Raw genomic sequence first — 16,576 nt, forward strand, 5'->3', positions numbered from 1 at the left:
CAAATTTTTCGTTTATATTTGTACTATATTATAAAGCATTTGACAAAAACTTTTAAAAACCATTTTTTATGCATGAAGTATGGTTTATTAATCCATATTACTTAAAATTTAAATTACAAGTAAATTGTGCATAAGTACAACTTATTAAAGCTCTATATTTGAATTCGTGTAACTAACTGTAGATAAACATAATCAAATACTGGATAAATATCTTATTTTAAATATAAAAAATCTAAAATATAATTAGGATAATCATTGAGTTCTAACAGAATACTTTGTTATTATCTTTACAAAAAATTATGTTATTAAACCTAAATTAAAGTACTTCGTTACGAAACCTAAATTAAATTGTAATAAAAATTTAAATTAAAGAAATTACACCAAAAACAAGAATTTTTAAAAAGGTTAACTTGATACTGATATCAATATTATTTTTTTTTCAAAATTTTATGATATTTTCAAATTTATATTTTTTAAAAAATAAAAAAAACTATTGCGTTCTCAAAATCACATAAAACCATATTATATCGACATAAAAAAAGAATAAATCGAAATACTGAAATTGAAATGTGTCTCGATGCATTGCACGAATACCCTTCTAGTACTTCTAAAAATGTATATTTTAAGTATAATAGTCATCAATGACGGCTTTTGAAACTAGGTTTTATGAAGCTTTTGAAACGTAGTATCTAAACTAAAGTAGAAACCAAACTAAAGTATGTTCTATTTTTATATAGATTTTGGCCTAAAATTACTTACCTAACTTTTGTTTCGAGTGAACCATATTTTTCGTCCCTATAGTTTTTAAAAATTGAAACTTTCATCCCTATCGTTTTGAAATTATGGTTTTCATCTATGTAGTTTGCAACTCGTTACTATTTCGTCCCGAAATCTAACTTCTACCTTTAAGAAGTAGAGACAAAAACAACAATAAATTGAAAACCAGACTAAAACAGCAAAACTGTAAATCACAAGAACGAAAATAACTATAAATTGTAAACCATAGCGACGAAAATCATAATTTCAAAAGTATAGGGACGAAAATAGTAACGTTCAACAAACCAGATGGACGAAAAAAGTAATTTACTCTTTGCATTTTAAACAATAGTCAAAAACACACCTCCACTGATCTTTAAAAGTAGCAGTTAACAAGTGGAAACAATCTACAAAATGCTTTACAATACACATCAACCAATTCAAATCAACTCCAAAATATTGTGTCCCATCCATAAAAAGCTTGCACTCTAGGCACCAATAGATACAAAGTGTGTGTATATATATAGGAAAGGGAAGGAAATACTAGAAAGAAAAAAAAAGCAAGCAATCAAGCCGGAAGAAGGATCAAATTATACAGTGACCTCGGATATGTAACAGTGAGATGACGGTGATGCCATCGAACGGAACCTTCAAGAAGGTGATCGGCTTCTATGATGGTCCTTTCGTGTTGCTGCTTGGCGGCCGGCCAATCAGCCTGCATTGATCTGGAAGTAAAGAAGAGACGACTTGCCCAGAGATTCGAAAAAGTTCCCCATCGATTCCACACCCGTTGTGTGTGCTTTTTCCTGGTTTCAGTTTCACCGACTTAACCTGAAAATTTGAAACGTTGTTGATTCACATGTTATATTCGATCTAGGGGATTAGGATATGGCAGGGGAACGTTCAAATGAGAACCATAAATATTTTAAGAACTTGAGACCAACTATTTCATGAATCATTCATAATGAATAACCCTAAACTATTCATCTTACATTTCATTATTCATGATAAATATCATGAATATCCATCACGATATTTATCATAAATAGTTGATTTTTGGGTGCTCAAAATATTTAGGGTTTTCGTTTGAACATGCCTCTAGGATTGTAATCATCACAACATAAACTTGTGAAACCAAAGAAATTGAAAACATGCATATCAAGGGTCAGGCTCTGTCCCACAATGTATATACCCTAGTAATTAGTAGCAGAGATTTAATACCAAACCAACGAACCCGGTATGTCCCACTCGGAGGTGGGATGTATGCAGACCTGTCCTCTACCCCCAAAAGTAGAGCGGCTGTTTCCGAAACTTGATGAGAAAAGTAAAGGGGATGATAGAAAGAGTTGAATGCATTTGACGGTTAGTCCAAGTTTCTTAGACAACTCCCAGCAGGGAAACTTTAAACTTACTTCCGAGGGAGCTGCTTCCATCTCGGTAATTCCCTAACGAGAACGAGATAGCTGATGGAAAAGTAGCCCTTGATCCAAGGGAACGCTAGGTGAACTTGCGTACCAAGCTCATATGGTTGCACAGTTCTTGTTCATTAGCTAATATCGATTAAATATAATATCTAATTTTTAAAAGTATATAGTATTTATATACTGCAGATACTCGGGCAAAAAACTACTCACCTTTGGTGAGGTTTGAACCCTTGACCTCCTGGAAGGCTGGGCTCTACCAGTAACCCGAGTACCGCCGGGTCAATGACCCTCTGGTAATATAATATCTATACAACAACTAGAGTTTGATATTTAAAATCTTCAGCCAGTGATATATATACCTTCACATATTCAACATAAGGAAGAGAAAGGTGTCTTCCCATCTGCAGAAGCAAGAAGAACCTCAACAGCCTTAGTCTTCCGCTTCCATGAACCAACAATAAATCCAAAGTGTTATCATCATGCTCTGCTTTTGGTGCCACCACCTGAGAACTCAAACTTTGAACAGTTTTACACGAATGGTTGCAGACCAGAATACCAAGAAATTTGCCTTTCTTAACAACCCAATTTTCTTCCAGTATAACCCCGGTTTCGTTCCTTTCTCCGCTTCCAACATCATCTGGTGGGCCTGGCAATTGAATTGGATTTTCCATGTCCCAATTAGGTTCCGTATCCCACTTTGGTTCTGCATCCCAAATCGGACCCGGATCAGACATCGTTGATGATATATCCTCTTTGTCGTTTGCTCCTAAGTTTCCCCAAGAAGATCTAGTAGGATCCTGTGATGCAGTCACTCCACTCCATCCTTTATCTGCCCTTGATTTGGATCGCGTTCTTGGCCAGTTTGGAGTCGATGAAAGTGGTAGCTGAGGATGGATGACTTCTGGTTCTGATGGCATATTGGTTCGTCCACTTGAAAGGCGTTTTGATTTGGGATCTATGGCTCGTACATAATCTGATGGCTCGGTGCTACTACAGGTTGTATCCATCTCTGCTGCAGATCGGCCTGGGGTCATTATAGAGTCGATACTAGACAAACTAGAGGCTCTAGGAATGCCATCGGTATTTGATCTCCTCATGACATCTGTGTATAAGTCTGACATATCAACTACATCTTTGTCAGCCAAGGCTTTTCTTTCTAGATCACCTTTTTCTTTGGATGCTGGAAGATATTCCAGTTCATAGCTGTATTTTGGTAAGCATAAGAACTTGAGGACACCAGCAACAAAATAACGTAGCGGACCAAAGCGTTTCTGGTATCTATCAGAAAGTTCCAACACTGTGACAAAGATGAATATTATAGTTATCAACATGCCAAACTAGTGCCTGAACTACATTTTAATGGTTTCAGCAGACCAAACCGATATGATCTTAATGATGGTGCTGTGTAGAATAGTCATACAACGTTTTCTTGATATACACGAATAGGTAGTGAAAGCATCTAAATGAAGAACAGAAAGACTCAGAAAAGAATAGGGGATATGAAGAAATAAAAAGGCAAAAAGGAAAGTAGAGAAAAAGAGGAAAGCTTGGAAGATTACCTTCCCATAAAAAACAAACTCCAAATGGGTGAGACTGTTAAACATTAGATATAATCATCTTCAACCCCCCAAACCCCTCCCCCCAAAAAAATGAAAAAGAAAAGAATTCCGCCAATGATCCCAAAACTCTTTCAAGGGTTTTACTTTAGTACTTATGGTGCAAAAATTAATGGTAACATAGACAAGAGTACGTTTGGAACTCAGAGCTCAAGAGACACTGTAGGAGTGGAACACAATTTACTTATCTACATGCATTACGTAGTTTAAATGTGCCCTTGAACAAAATTGTTTAGCCATGCTTCAATGAGAGATACAAGGGCATTTTAGTTCTTTTAGTATGTTGGCCTACCATATATTAACTATCAAGTAGATACGGATAGATTGGGGTTAGGGATGACAACGGTTGGAGAATAATTGCCAAATAACATCAATATTGGGGATAAGGGATGAATACAAAATTACAACAGGTAAGTCAAGGTTTGGACCACACAGGAGAATAATTGCCAAATAACATCAATATTGGGGATAGGGGATGACAACGGTTGGAGAATAATTGCAACATCTTTCATCTTTGTAAAAAGGTTTTCAGGATTCAAAAATCCTGGGAAGGTGGTACTGGCTGTAGCTACTGGGACAAATAATTACAACAGGTAAGTCTATGGTTTGGACCATACCGAAAAACTGAAATTAGATGGTGAAGGATGTGGAAATCCAGAATTCAGCATAATATATGCATGTCTATAATATCATACAAACAAATCATGTCCGTTTGACCAGTAATCCTAAATTCCTAATTGCATTAACCTGGACCACTGCAGCAAGGATACTTGCGAGTTGGAACTTGATGCATAATTCACACATGGCTGACTAAATCATCCAAATTTAGCTCAATAGTCATATCACGTTTTACAGTGCATTGTCATCAATACCCCAAAACAATGAACCAAGCAACAAGAATGCTATAGTACATTTTATTATTTCGTTTGAAGAGGAAGAAAAGCAAGTCTTGGAGTTCGTGTATCACCAACAACATGATACATATGAAGGTATGGGTCAAGGCTAGCACCTCCTATTGCAAGCAAATGAAATGTAATTCTATGTCTCCATAAACAACAATAAAATAATCTAAAATCCAATTGTTAGAAAGCATCAGGACTTACCATCACTAACAAACCCAAAGTATGAAACAGTCGTTCCAAAATGAATTACACCTGTCTGAATCCATTCAACAGCAAATACATCCGTAGCAGTTAGACCTCCCTGGAAAATAGAAGGATGAACATATTAGCTTAAACACGAGGTATTTTCATTGTATCACATGCGTTAGCATCCTTTCAATCTTCAGTGTCATGAGCTTCTAGTTAACCAAACATCTACATCATTTTCTCCATTACTACAGTGAATTTTCTAGAGCACATAAGAAGCCTTTTACACCAAACTAGTTGGGGTAGACCAAAAATAAAATCAGAGGAAATTATGGAACTAGGTAACCCAAAATCAAACAGAGAGGCGACCCCTAGCCAAATAAATACTATCCAACAAGTTCTCTTTATATCTTCTCTTACTTTGTTGTCAAGTTTTTATGTTTCGGGAATGGAAAGCTGCATTACTATAAACTAACAATAAACAAGATATTCTTTTAAGAATGTTTCTATTTCAGTAAGAAAAATAAAAAATACAAAAGGCAAAGAATAACCGAATTCTCCTAAATACACTACTTCTGGGTGGGCTGGAATCTTTTACATCTCTTGGAGAACCATTTACATCCATGAAAAAAACTTCTTAGGTCATGGGAAAAAGGCGTTTGACTGGATGAAAGCATACTATGTTCTCCGAGGAATTTTAACTTAGGAGATACACCACTTTTACAAGAATCCCTTTACCAGGGGAAGGCATTTAGCAAGGTATACATGGATATGAAGTTACCCTCAGGCCATGGCCAAAGAACCATTTCATACAAGGGGAGAACATATATCAACAAACCAAGATCCACGAACAACAAGCAATCATCTCAAGGTCAACGCCAGCATCAGCAAGCCTTAGGTTGTAACACAGCTACAATGCCATCAGATATGAGTTTGTTGCAATGAAACCTATGGAGATAGCTGTCCTGCAACTATAGTATCCCTAAAGAATCCTGCAGCTGAAATCCTGCAAGACTGAGATGAAGGACCTGCTAGAAGTTCACTCTAATGGCTTATGTCTACCTGGAGCTTATTTTGCATCATTTCTAAGTAGTCATGAGTCACTTCTCTCCTGATTTTTAGGGATTTTGTTCCACCAAGTTATGTTCATTTGATGTTATTTATGCATACTGGAGGGCCACTACTTGATTTCGGTTGTTCAATGCCTGCTTGTGTCATGTGAAGTGTGTAAACTTTAAATAATTTGAGTATTTGAATAATTTTCATCTGTTTGCCATTAGCAGTTATCGGAGGCAAGAAAAAACATATTCGACCTCAATCTTTCAGGTCAGATTAATATCATAGATTACCTTTACTATAGCTAGTGCAGCAGAAACTGGATCCTTAACTCCGAGAACAGTCCAGACTAAAGAATTGTCAGAGCCAGCAGGTATGATACCAATAGGAATTGAAATTGCTTCTTTCTGGTTGTCTCTGCAAAGAAGACCATTCAAAACCTGCACAATGAATAACATCATATAAATGAACTATCAGTAAGAAGACGTGCGTCACCAAATTAGAACATATGCATATACAAAATCAATACCGACACATCTTGTTCAACATTTATAGTACTGTATGTTGAATACTTGCACTGGTATCAACTACGCTTTTCATATCTCATACATCCAGTGACGGTGTGTAATACTAGAACAATTTAAAACAGAGCAAGCACTGTTTTTGAAACTTGATGATTATGATAATCAAAGCTAAAAAGAAACTATATACTTCTCCATTTAAAATCAAGAGACGTATTTCCCTAGGGAGTAATTCAATATTAACAAACTAAAAATCAACTTGTTACACTTCTTTTACTATGTACAAATGCAGCTCTTATAACTCACGAGAAAAAAACATTGATAATAATCACATTTATTGTTCAGGAAGTTCAAATTGGCATTCTAAATATGACTTTAGATTTCGAAATACATCTCTAATTTCGGGGATATGAGTTCAGCTCAGAGATACATCTCTAATTTCGAGAAGTATAGAAATAGTTACCTAAACATATTCTATAATGTTTGAAGACCTTCTTGAATCCATTAAAAAGTTCACTCTACAAAGAAACCTAAGTCATCTATCCTGTGTCACTTACATAAATTATATTTTTTTGTTGTGTAACAAACAATAGCTGTTTATTCAAGCCTGCTGTAATCATCTTTCATTTTTGGTAGACACTGGACAACAAAGTCATAGCCACATTCTGTAACATAATCTTTGGAGATCCTGGATGCTCTTCATATAGAACCTATTCATATTAGGGAATAAATTATTATTGTACTTGGGCACTGCTTCCTCCTATATATTTCAATCATCTGGAAAAAAAATCCAAGTTTGACTATTGAGGATCGAAGAGTTATTCTTCAACTACAAAAATAAACAAAAATTGTTCCAGTTGTAGATTAATAAATAATTACTATTTAAACTATAACCATGTGTTATGATAATAAAACATGTTCAGTGGTGGTTGGACTTGTTCGTTATAACCTAGAGATCATGAATTCAAAGGTAAAACATGTATATTGTCCAGTAAATTACCAAGGAGGCGTCAATTTGCAAACACCAAAATGTTTCATCCCTTTGGGTGTGTTTTCCCCTGTGTTGGAACAAAGAAAGCCAAAAGATGTATGTCCATACTAAGTTTGAAGTTCCAACATCAGCGGACTCCTTTCCAAAATGGAGATGGTATTAGTTACTCTTCTAATTTATTAAAAGATAGATAGTCCTGTAGGGCACTATGCAACCTATACAAATAATTACTAAACTTTCACGTAGCAGGGGGTGATAATTGTTGCCACCTTGTGGGTATGATGACAAACCATGAGGTTCAGTTAGCATGAATGGGTTGTGTCGCAAGGGCCTTGACAAGTGCTAAGAGATAGGTTGAAGTGTTCATTACTCGTATTTAAATTACGGTGGCCAAATATGACCAAGTCAAAAATTAAACACCAACCTCGTTGACAATTCCATCGCCTCCAACACATATGATTCCTGGTATAAGGTACAAAAATTCAAATGGCTTAATTGACAAATTATTATCCAAAGCCTAAACCAAAATACAAAAGGAAAAGATACAGAATGCCTACCATCAGGACATGTGCTAAAATCAACACTGTAAGCTAGATTTCTAGCATGGCCAGCAGAAGTTGTCTTGACTACCTCCAGCTTAAACCCTGCAAGCTGTTGGATATAGAGAAAAATATTACCCTCATGAATAAAGCTGATCTCTAAACAGACTACATCGCTTGACGATTAGTCAAAAAACTTGTCAAGTACAATGCATAGTCCGTAGAAGCAGAAAAACTGCTAGAAGCTTAAGAAAGGTCGAGCAAAACGTATTGAACCTGCAAACCCAAGGGTCCAGAAGGCATATAAACCGCACCTACATGAATATTGGTGCTTAAGAACATAGGCGAGAACCATAAATTCTTGTGTAGAAAAGTAAATCAAGTGCTATGTCGAAGGGGCATGTTAGCCGATACTATTGTTGGGCTTTTGTCCACGAATATTAAACCTGCAAAAGAAAAAGGTCCAGAAGGCATACAAACAAACCTACATGAGCCTCCATGCTCGAGCTGGCTCACACATGAAGGAAGTACAGAAGCTTGAGATTATTGTTGGGTCCACTATCTAGCAAGCTTATGCTTTTAAAAGAAACGAACTCAAGGAATAAACGGATTACAAGCGTGAAGACTGGACAATTAGTTATCATATGTTGCTCTTTTTCCTTCGGAGCCAATTTCAAAGCCAAAGAAATGGACCGGAGGTGATATTACTTGACTTGATCCCTCTGTCTAACTGGTTAATTAGTGTGAACTGCATTTTGTTTAGTATTACCACCTCCATTTCACATCTTAAGCTTCTACTTAAGATGGTGATTCGACCAGCATGATTCATGCTATCCAAATCTGAACCTTCTCAACTTGTTATTCAAGGATTTGAGAAATAACTTGAATCTAGGTTGAGTTCATAAACAGAGACAAATATATTGAGATGCTTACAAAGGTAAGACAAATTCAAAAAAGAAAATATATACAGAAATTATGCTTTTTATATCATTATCCAATGTCCAACCTTCATCTTTGCAAAGCACAAGTATCACCAATAACATTGGACGTAGACAGTCAAGTCTGAATGTCAATTAACTAGAACAGATATTTAACATGATGTTTCAAAAGATCAAAGGTTATAAAATACCTTAAATATTGGTTCAACCAAATTATGGAAAACTTTGCTGGAGCGACCACGTCCGGACCGTGGATTTAAGATGACGAGCATCCGAGGTGGACTTTTACTTTTAATATGTGTATAAGAAAAATCAGTAGCCAATATCTCAGAATCCTGCTTCTTGGAAGAGACCAAAGGATGAGGAGAACAATTCACAAAACAGTGTTGATCTGCAAACCCAGTAACCCATTGAAAAGCTTCATCTGGAGTAGAAGCCAAGAAGCAAAAATCCTTCCTACTTCTGCCAGATTTCAAGAAGCAAGAAAGGCTGTATGAGGGCTTTTTTACAGGGTATGAATGTACTATAAAATGTCGCAGACCATAGTTGTAAGACACCTGCAGAAGTCGTGAGTTGTGAAATTAACTAGCAAGTTCCATATGGAAAAGCAAAACAGCCACCAATATAGGGAAAAAAAGTGGAGTGAAGAAAAAATTCAAGACAAGACATACTGAAATCACATCATCAAGATTCAAAACATGAGAACCCCAAACCAATGCCCTGCTTGTTAGTTTAGCATCAACAGTATCTAGATGTGCAGTTTCCGTTGAATTTTGTGCATCAGTAGCTTTGATGGTCTTTCTCTTATCTAAAACAAGCTTCCCGGATATGACTTCATATCCCAGCAAATCAGATTGCTCGTCTCCAATATCAATCTTGTGCTCCTCCCTCTTTGCTTTCTTGGAATCATCACTGCTGATGTTGCCGTCATTTCGCCTTGAAACCTTTCCCTTGGTACGTTTTTCCGGAAACACAACTGGAGAGGTCTGCTGACCAGTTGCTATTTGAGAGCAAAAGTTAAGGCGACGGAGTGACTGTTGAGGCGTCAATCTTAAAGAATTGTTCTTGGGAAGACTGCCACTGTTCTGCATGCCGTTTATAGTGGGAAAAGAACGGAACACAAAGGACAGTGGCAATCGAAATTTCGCCTTAGCTGTAAAAAAATGAATAGCCAAAGTCCACTATAAGTGCCGGCACAATAGATCAGTATGCATGTTACTCATAGTCACCATATACAAAGTCAAGAAACAACAATGTCCCAAAGAACCAGAAGCACATCATATAGTTTATAAACCAAGAAACCTGTCGAATATTAATTTATATGATCCATCAATAGGAATTCATAAGGAGTATGCCATAGCATATGCACAGCTAGAAACCAAAAGATAAGCTTTAAGAAATAACGGTTGCTACTTGGGTCCAATAAAAACCACAATAACTCACTTTGAAGTTCTGTTGGAAGACACAACATTTCCTTTAGGTAAAGTGATAAACATATTCATGCAAAATTACTTATTTTCCCATTGTCACCCTGACACAGAATTAACAATGGATTGGAATCCACAAAATCTCCTGTGTTTTGTCATCAATAGAAGGTATTCAAGAAAAATGGGTTATAGTCAAACATTGTCCTTCAACTATGTATTTAGTCAAACTCTGCAATTTTTGATGGGGCAAGTAAAAAGGAACTAGGGATTCTAAGTGTCACACCTAAAATACATAGAATCTTATGAGTATCACACCCAAGAGGCCAAGATTCCCTAAGGCATCTAACCTAGAGTTGATTGTTTCACAAAATCAAATAGAAAACGCTTTCAGTTATTCACTTAATATCATGACATTCAATCCTGGGCATGTCATCTCTTTATAAAAGAAAAACCCTACTTAGACACAGGAAACAACAAAATAGACAAAAGACTAAAGTGCCTTTAATAACCAACAATACGTAAATTGACCAAAACTAGCCTAAATCCCTCCATCATTAATAATAAAAGCCAAAATACAACTATCAAGTTAAAAATTAGATAACAAAAATAACAGCCTAAACAATATCTTGTTTGGCCATGATCTCACAATTCTCACCAAAAGCAAAGTTATGTCATTAGAATGTACATCAACAAATAGAACTCACTGAAGCTATCTGACATCATCCTTATCGACTATTTGATCTCTACATTGAACATTAAAAGAATTTCCATAAAACTTCCTATTGGCTAATAAACATTGGAATTTCTGTGACAGGGAAAATGTACCTATATCCACTTAGTGGCCAATGAATGAGCTGGAAAGTCCATTAACTGACAACAACCAAACTAGACAGATCGACCAGAGACAAAGTTTGCCAAAAGTTTTTATGTCCATAGTCATAGGTCAATATTTTGTTTTTATAAGAACACTTGTCCTCCATCTGATCACACATCCATATACCCAAATGTATGCACAGATTACCATGGGACTAGCTAGATGCATGCCTTATTCGCAGGGCTTGTTAATGTCATGGTTATCAACTGCTCCAATTCTGGTGTATCGCAACCCAGTATTTGATGTTCAACAAGCGAACTGTTCCAAAGTGATATCAACTTCTGAAGCCAGAGATCAACAAATCACCACCACCAGTATGCAGTACCAGTGTCTAGCGCTGCTTGCTAGATCAGCATGAATGCGAGTCAACAGTCTGTAGATGTTTGAATCCACCACGTAAAAGTCATGTTAATATGATTTCTCTGCCTTGTGTAAGTGCTCAACTATGCAAAGATGGAGAATGTAAGGTCACACTTTGTGAGCATACACTTGCATAACTCCCAGTTTCTTCTGGAAATTCATGTTGTTCTAGTACCTTATACATGTCCCCTCTGCGCACAATCCTAATTGTTAAAGATACCAGTAAGGTGAAGGGTAAACTCCCAATGAACAGTCACGTGGCGGCATCAATCAAATGAGGAGCATTCAGATTTATGGGTATCCGACAATCGCACAATCGCAACAACCTTCTGTAATGAGTGTTTTATTCTTATCCAACACCAGTAACTACACTCAGGCATATGACTCAGACATAGAAAATAGAACTATCGGTTGAATCAAGAGTCCATAAATTTTGCAACATCGGGTTTCCAATACAACCATGAACAAAGCATAAGGCGTCCAAAATTTTAACGTATAAACAAATTGCCAACGAACATATACGAAGCAGCTAGGATAAACGCTCTAAGTTTTTGATGGATTGAACATGAACACCAAAAATAGTAATTACATTAGAAACAAAACAAAGATTCAGACATAAATTACACGGCAATATACAAATAATTCCACAGGCAAGCAGATCAAGTAAAACAAAAGCATCGAAACAAAAGAAAAAGGAGCGAGGAAGTACCAAATGATACGATCGCCACCTGATCGTCAGAGAGGTGCCGAGACAGAATTAAAGTGACTGGCAGCGAATCGAAGCAGATAGTTTTATAAAAGTAGATATATATACATATGTGTGAAGAAATCAAATAGTATGGTTTGTATTTGTCGGTGAGGGGCGGCGATTGTCAACGAACACGGCGGCGGTAGGTAAACGACGTTTGAGTCGGAGTGGGAAGACGATGGATTGTTTTGGAGAAGAAGAGGATCGACTGTATCATGATCCAGAAACAATTTCCACCCAAATTATTTTTTATTTCCGTTATGTCTTTTTGTTACCACTGTCGTAAAGCAAATCTTTAATTTTATATTTTATATATTAATTAACGGGATACATATGAAACAAATATATGTTCATCAATTTATTAAATGTTAGTCTTGAAAAATAAAAAATCATATAAAATAATATCTTAAAATAAAAGTTCTTATAATTATCACAATTTATAAAGTTATCATATGATTAAATCTATATACAAGAAAAACTAAGAGCTGTATTAATAATTAATAGAAGGGTATTCGCACAATACAGTAAGATACATCTTGATTTTAATATTTATTTTTTTCTTTATCGCAATCGATGTTATATTATGGTCTTATGTGATTTTGAAAAGACGATAATGTTTTTATTTTTAAATAAAATATAAATTTGACAAAAATATACCGATATTAGTATCAAGTTAACTATTTAAAATTTCTATTTTTTGTGTAATTTTTTAATTCAATTTTTTTATTATAATTTAATTTAGGTTTTATAACAAAGTAATTTATATTTGGTTTAATAATATAATTTTCTTATAAAGATAATAATTAATTATTTTGTTAGAACTCGATAATTATTCTAATTATATTTTAGATTTGTTATATTTTAAAATGAGATGTTTATCTTCTATTTGATTATATTTATCCATAGTTTTTTTAATTAACCTGGATATCCAACCCACTATGCGAGCCGACTAATTCCAGGACGACCACCTGCTTTGCAGATAGCCCGAAGTCACCGCATTTGAACCTCCGTAGTCACAAGTGGATTTTTATTCCTCTTCGGATTTGAACCTAGGACCTCCTAGTACTTTTGACATTTGGAGCCAAGCTCAAATCAATCAGTCACCACCCTTGTGGTTATGTTTATCCGTAATTAGTTACATGAGTTTAAACATGAAGTTTTAATAAGTTATACTTAATGTATAATTTATTTTAACACCAATTAAAAAAAGTATTACGTGTGAAAAATAAGAGTATAAGCATTTAAAAAGTAATTATTTTTTTTTATAAAACATGAATAAATGATACGATGAATATGTAGGATAAAAGACGTAATCGACGTCATTGGACAAAATGTGAATATGACGTTGGTATGAAAATACATATGTAATTAAGATACGTAATCGACTTTTTCTTCAACTTTAATTTTACAGTGGATTTTAACTATAACTGTGACATAAATTCCAACATAAATACGTTTTTTGATACACATATTTCAATATATAGTTTTCAATCATTCATATATATATATATATATATATATATATTAGAAGAGTACTCGCGCAATGCAGCGAGACACGTCTCGATTTTAATGTTTTATTTTATTCTTTGTCTCTGTCGATATTATAATACGATTTTATGCGTTTTAAAGAAAACATTAATGATTTTATTTTTGAATAAAATATAAATTTGAAAAAAATTATATCAATTTTAATATCAAACCAACTATTTAAAAGTTTTCATTTTTTATGTAATTTCTTTAATTTTTTTTTTTTTTATAATTTAAGTTTAATAATGAAATAATTTATTTTTGGTTTAATAATATAACATTTTATAAAAATAATTAAGTATTATGTTAGAACTTAATGATTATCTTAATTATATTTTAGATTTTTTATATTTAAAATGAGATGTTTATCATGTATTTGATGAAATCGGATAGGGATGAACAAGTTTATAGTTGGCTTTAACAGGTTGTACCATTAGCAATAGAGGTTGTCTTTAAAAAAAATTTAAAAGTCTAAGAGTTTTTAAGAATTTTAACCAAATGCTTTATAAGACAGTATATATATATATATATATATATATATATATATGTTATTATCCAAAAACATAATTTATTAAAATAATAATATTATCAATGGTTTTAAAGGAGATGACATTAGATAAAATCAAATACCATAAAATCATAACCTAATATACCTTTATAAAAATTAAAACACCATTTTAACTTAAGATTAAAACAAGAGAATCAGGGTTCCAGAATTTGTTATAAATATTATGAAAATGACTGTCATAAATTAATAATTAACAGTAAAACCATAAATACAAACCTAGACATAGAAAAAGACTGAAATCATAAAAGACGAATAAGACCTAGCCTTAAAGACACTATGTGTCAATATCACCGTATTTTAAAAGCTTAAGATGCTGTTAACATCACAATGTATAAGATTAAAACCCTAACATACCATATCTCTTTTTTCGTGAATAATACACAAGAAATTCAATACAAGCCATGTATACGTGCATTAATTTGTCTGTATAAAATGACAATTTTTGTTGTTTGTGACGGGTTTTTCATAGATGAAATGAACACGTTTTTTTAATTCAAAGAGACATGTTTTGGATTTTTTGACAATCTATTAAAGTTCCCCCTAAAAGCTTACTAAATAAGCCATCTTTTTATATCATTAAGCCACTTACAAATAATCATATATAGCTAACCGAATAAGCTGTGAGTCTTATTATACTCATTAAGCCACTAACAAACAAACCCTTTAACATAAAATGTTCACTTGACTCGATTCAAAAAATAAAAAAATTCAAAACCAAGCCCTATTATTATGAATCTATACACGAAACATCTGGTTCATTTTTTACCCGTAAATGTCAACCAACTTAATTTCGTATTATTAACATGCTTTTTTAAACTTACAAACTGTAAGAATAAGAATAAGAATAAGAATATATATATATATAGACTTGGGATTGAGACCAAAAGTTTTTCATGAGACCCGTAAGACTAATTCTCAACCCTTGGATTAGATATACAATCTGAACATTTATAAACGCCATAAGACTTCTCAATAATCATAAAATTGTCACCATGCAACTTTAGACCATTAGATCATTAGCTTATAAAGTTGATCAATAAACATAAATTGGTCTTACGAGTCTCACAAAAAACCTTTGGTCTCATTTGATCCCAAGTATATATATATATATATATATATGCATAGAATAATTATAAAAAAGGTGAGTTTTGTGTTAATAAGTAGGTTCCAACCCAACCTCTGGTTGGTACCAATGTTTGTTTAGTTAAATCGCAATTATGAGTTGGCTTTGGTGTCAACTGCCTCATTCGTCCAATTATTTCATCATTATAAACTCATTTTTCTATTCACCCTTTTACCCCATAATCAAATTGGATGGATAGCTTAATGGATGCAGCTTTTTTTTAAAGTACCATTAAACTTTATAAACTTTAATAATTCTTTTTTACTTCTGAATAGAAAAAATACTGTTAGAAGTTTAGGAAATCTGCAAGCATATGCATTTTTAAGATGGATAAAAAGGTGTATATAAGTCGTCCGAGGTGTTTTTAGACAAATTCCATTGTTTCGAGGGTTTCTTTTTGTTGATAATGAAAGAATTGTTTCTGGTTGATTTCGGTTTTTGATGGACTTTTTTGGTTGATGCACTTTATGTTTTTTAAGATCCTTAAGTACCCTTAATTTTTTTTGGCATATGCATCTTTTATACCCTAAAAACAATTCTATTTGTGAAAATCAGTTGAACGGGGTAAACGGAACAGCGTTGGGCCTTCATAGGTCCGTCTCTAGAAGAAATGTATGTATATATCTAACATAGTGCCCTACTTTACTAGATATTTTTTTTTTTCATTTTAAAATTTTCAACTCCAACCACAAAGGTGGTGCCTGATTGGTTTGAACTTAGCTCCAAAGATCAAAAGTACCAGGAAGTCTCGGGTTCAAATCCAAGGAGGAATAAAAACCCCCTTGTGGCCACGGAGGTTCAAATGCGGTGATTCCGGGCTATCTGCAAAGCAAGTGGTCGTCTTGGATTAGTCGGCTCGCATAACAGGTTGGATATCTAGGTTAATCAAAAAAAAATTCAACTCCATGTGAAAATTTAACGAAAACTTGTCTTGTCAAAATTATTCGTAACAATATGTGTGTTAAATCAAATGTTATATATATATATATATATATATATATATATATATATATATATATA

At 34.0% G+C, this 16,576-nt stretch overlaps 1 protein-coding gene across 1 annotated transcript; it reads right to left on the minus strand.

Annotated features, from left to right (window-relative positions):
- Positions 1-1,105: 1,105 nt before the first annotated feature.
- LOC112518995 (sphingoid long-chain bases kinase 1) lies at positions 1,106-12,571 on the minus strand. The gene is made up of 9 exons (XM_025126849.1): positions 12,300-12,571; positions 9,601-10,082; positions 9,121-9,486; positions 8,010-8,103; positions 7,877-7,914; positions 6,234-6,380; positions 4,900-4,999; positions 2,540-3,477; positions 1,106-1,587 (listed from the first exon to the last, which is right to left on the minus strand). Exons 2-9 carry the CDS (start codon positions 10,018-10,020, stop codon positions 1,426-1,428), a joined length of 2,265 nt encoding a protein of 754 aa, XP_024982617.1. The 5' UTR covers positions 10,021-10,082; positions 12,300-12,571; the 3' UTR covers positions 1,106-1,425.
- Positions 12,572-16,576: the final 4,005 nt, after the last annotated feature.

Source organism: Cynara cardunculus, assembly GCF_001531365.2.
Source record: "Cynara cardunculus var. scolymus isolate 2C chromosome LG 10, CcrdV1, whole genome shotgun sequence".
Lineage (NCBI taxonomy): Eukaryota > Viridiplantae > Streptophyta > Magnoliopsida > Asterales > Asteraceae > Cynara > Cynara cardunculus.

Bases quoted from the DNA above. Each gene is read 5' to 3' on its own strand.
- LOC112518995 (XM_025126849.1), bottom strand. From the start codon at position 10,020: ATGCAGAACAGTGGCAGTCTTCCCAAGAACAATTCTTTAAGATTGACG. The intron at 9,487-9,600 runs GTATGTCTTGTC...CGACTTCTGCAG, and splicing joins ATCTTGATGATGTGATTTCA to GTGTCTTACAACTATGGTCT. The intron at 5,000-6,233 runs GTAATCTATGAT...TCTATTTTCCAG, and splicing joins CTGCACTAGCTATAGTAAAG to GGAGGTCTAACTGCTACGGA.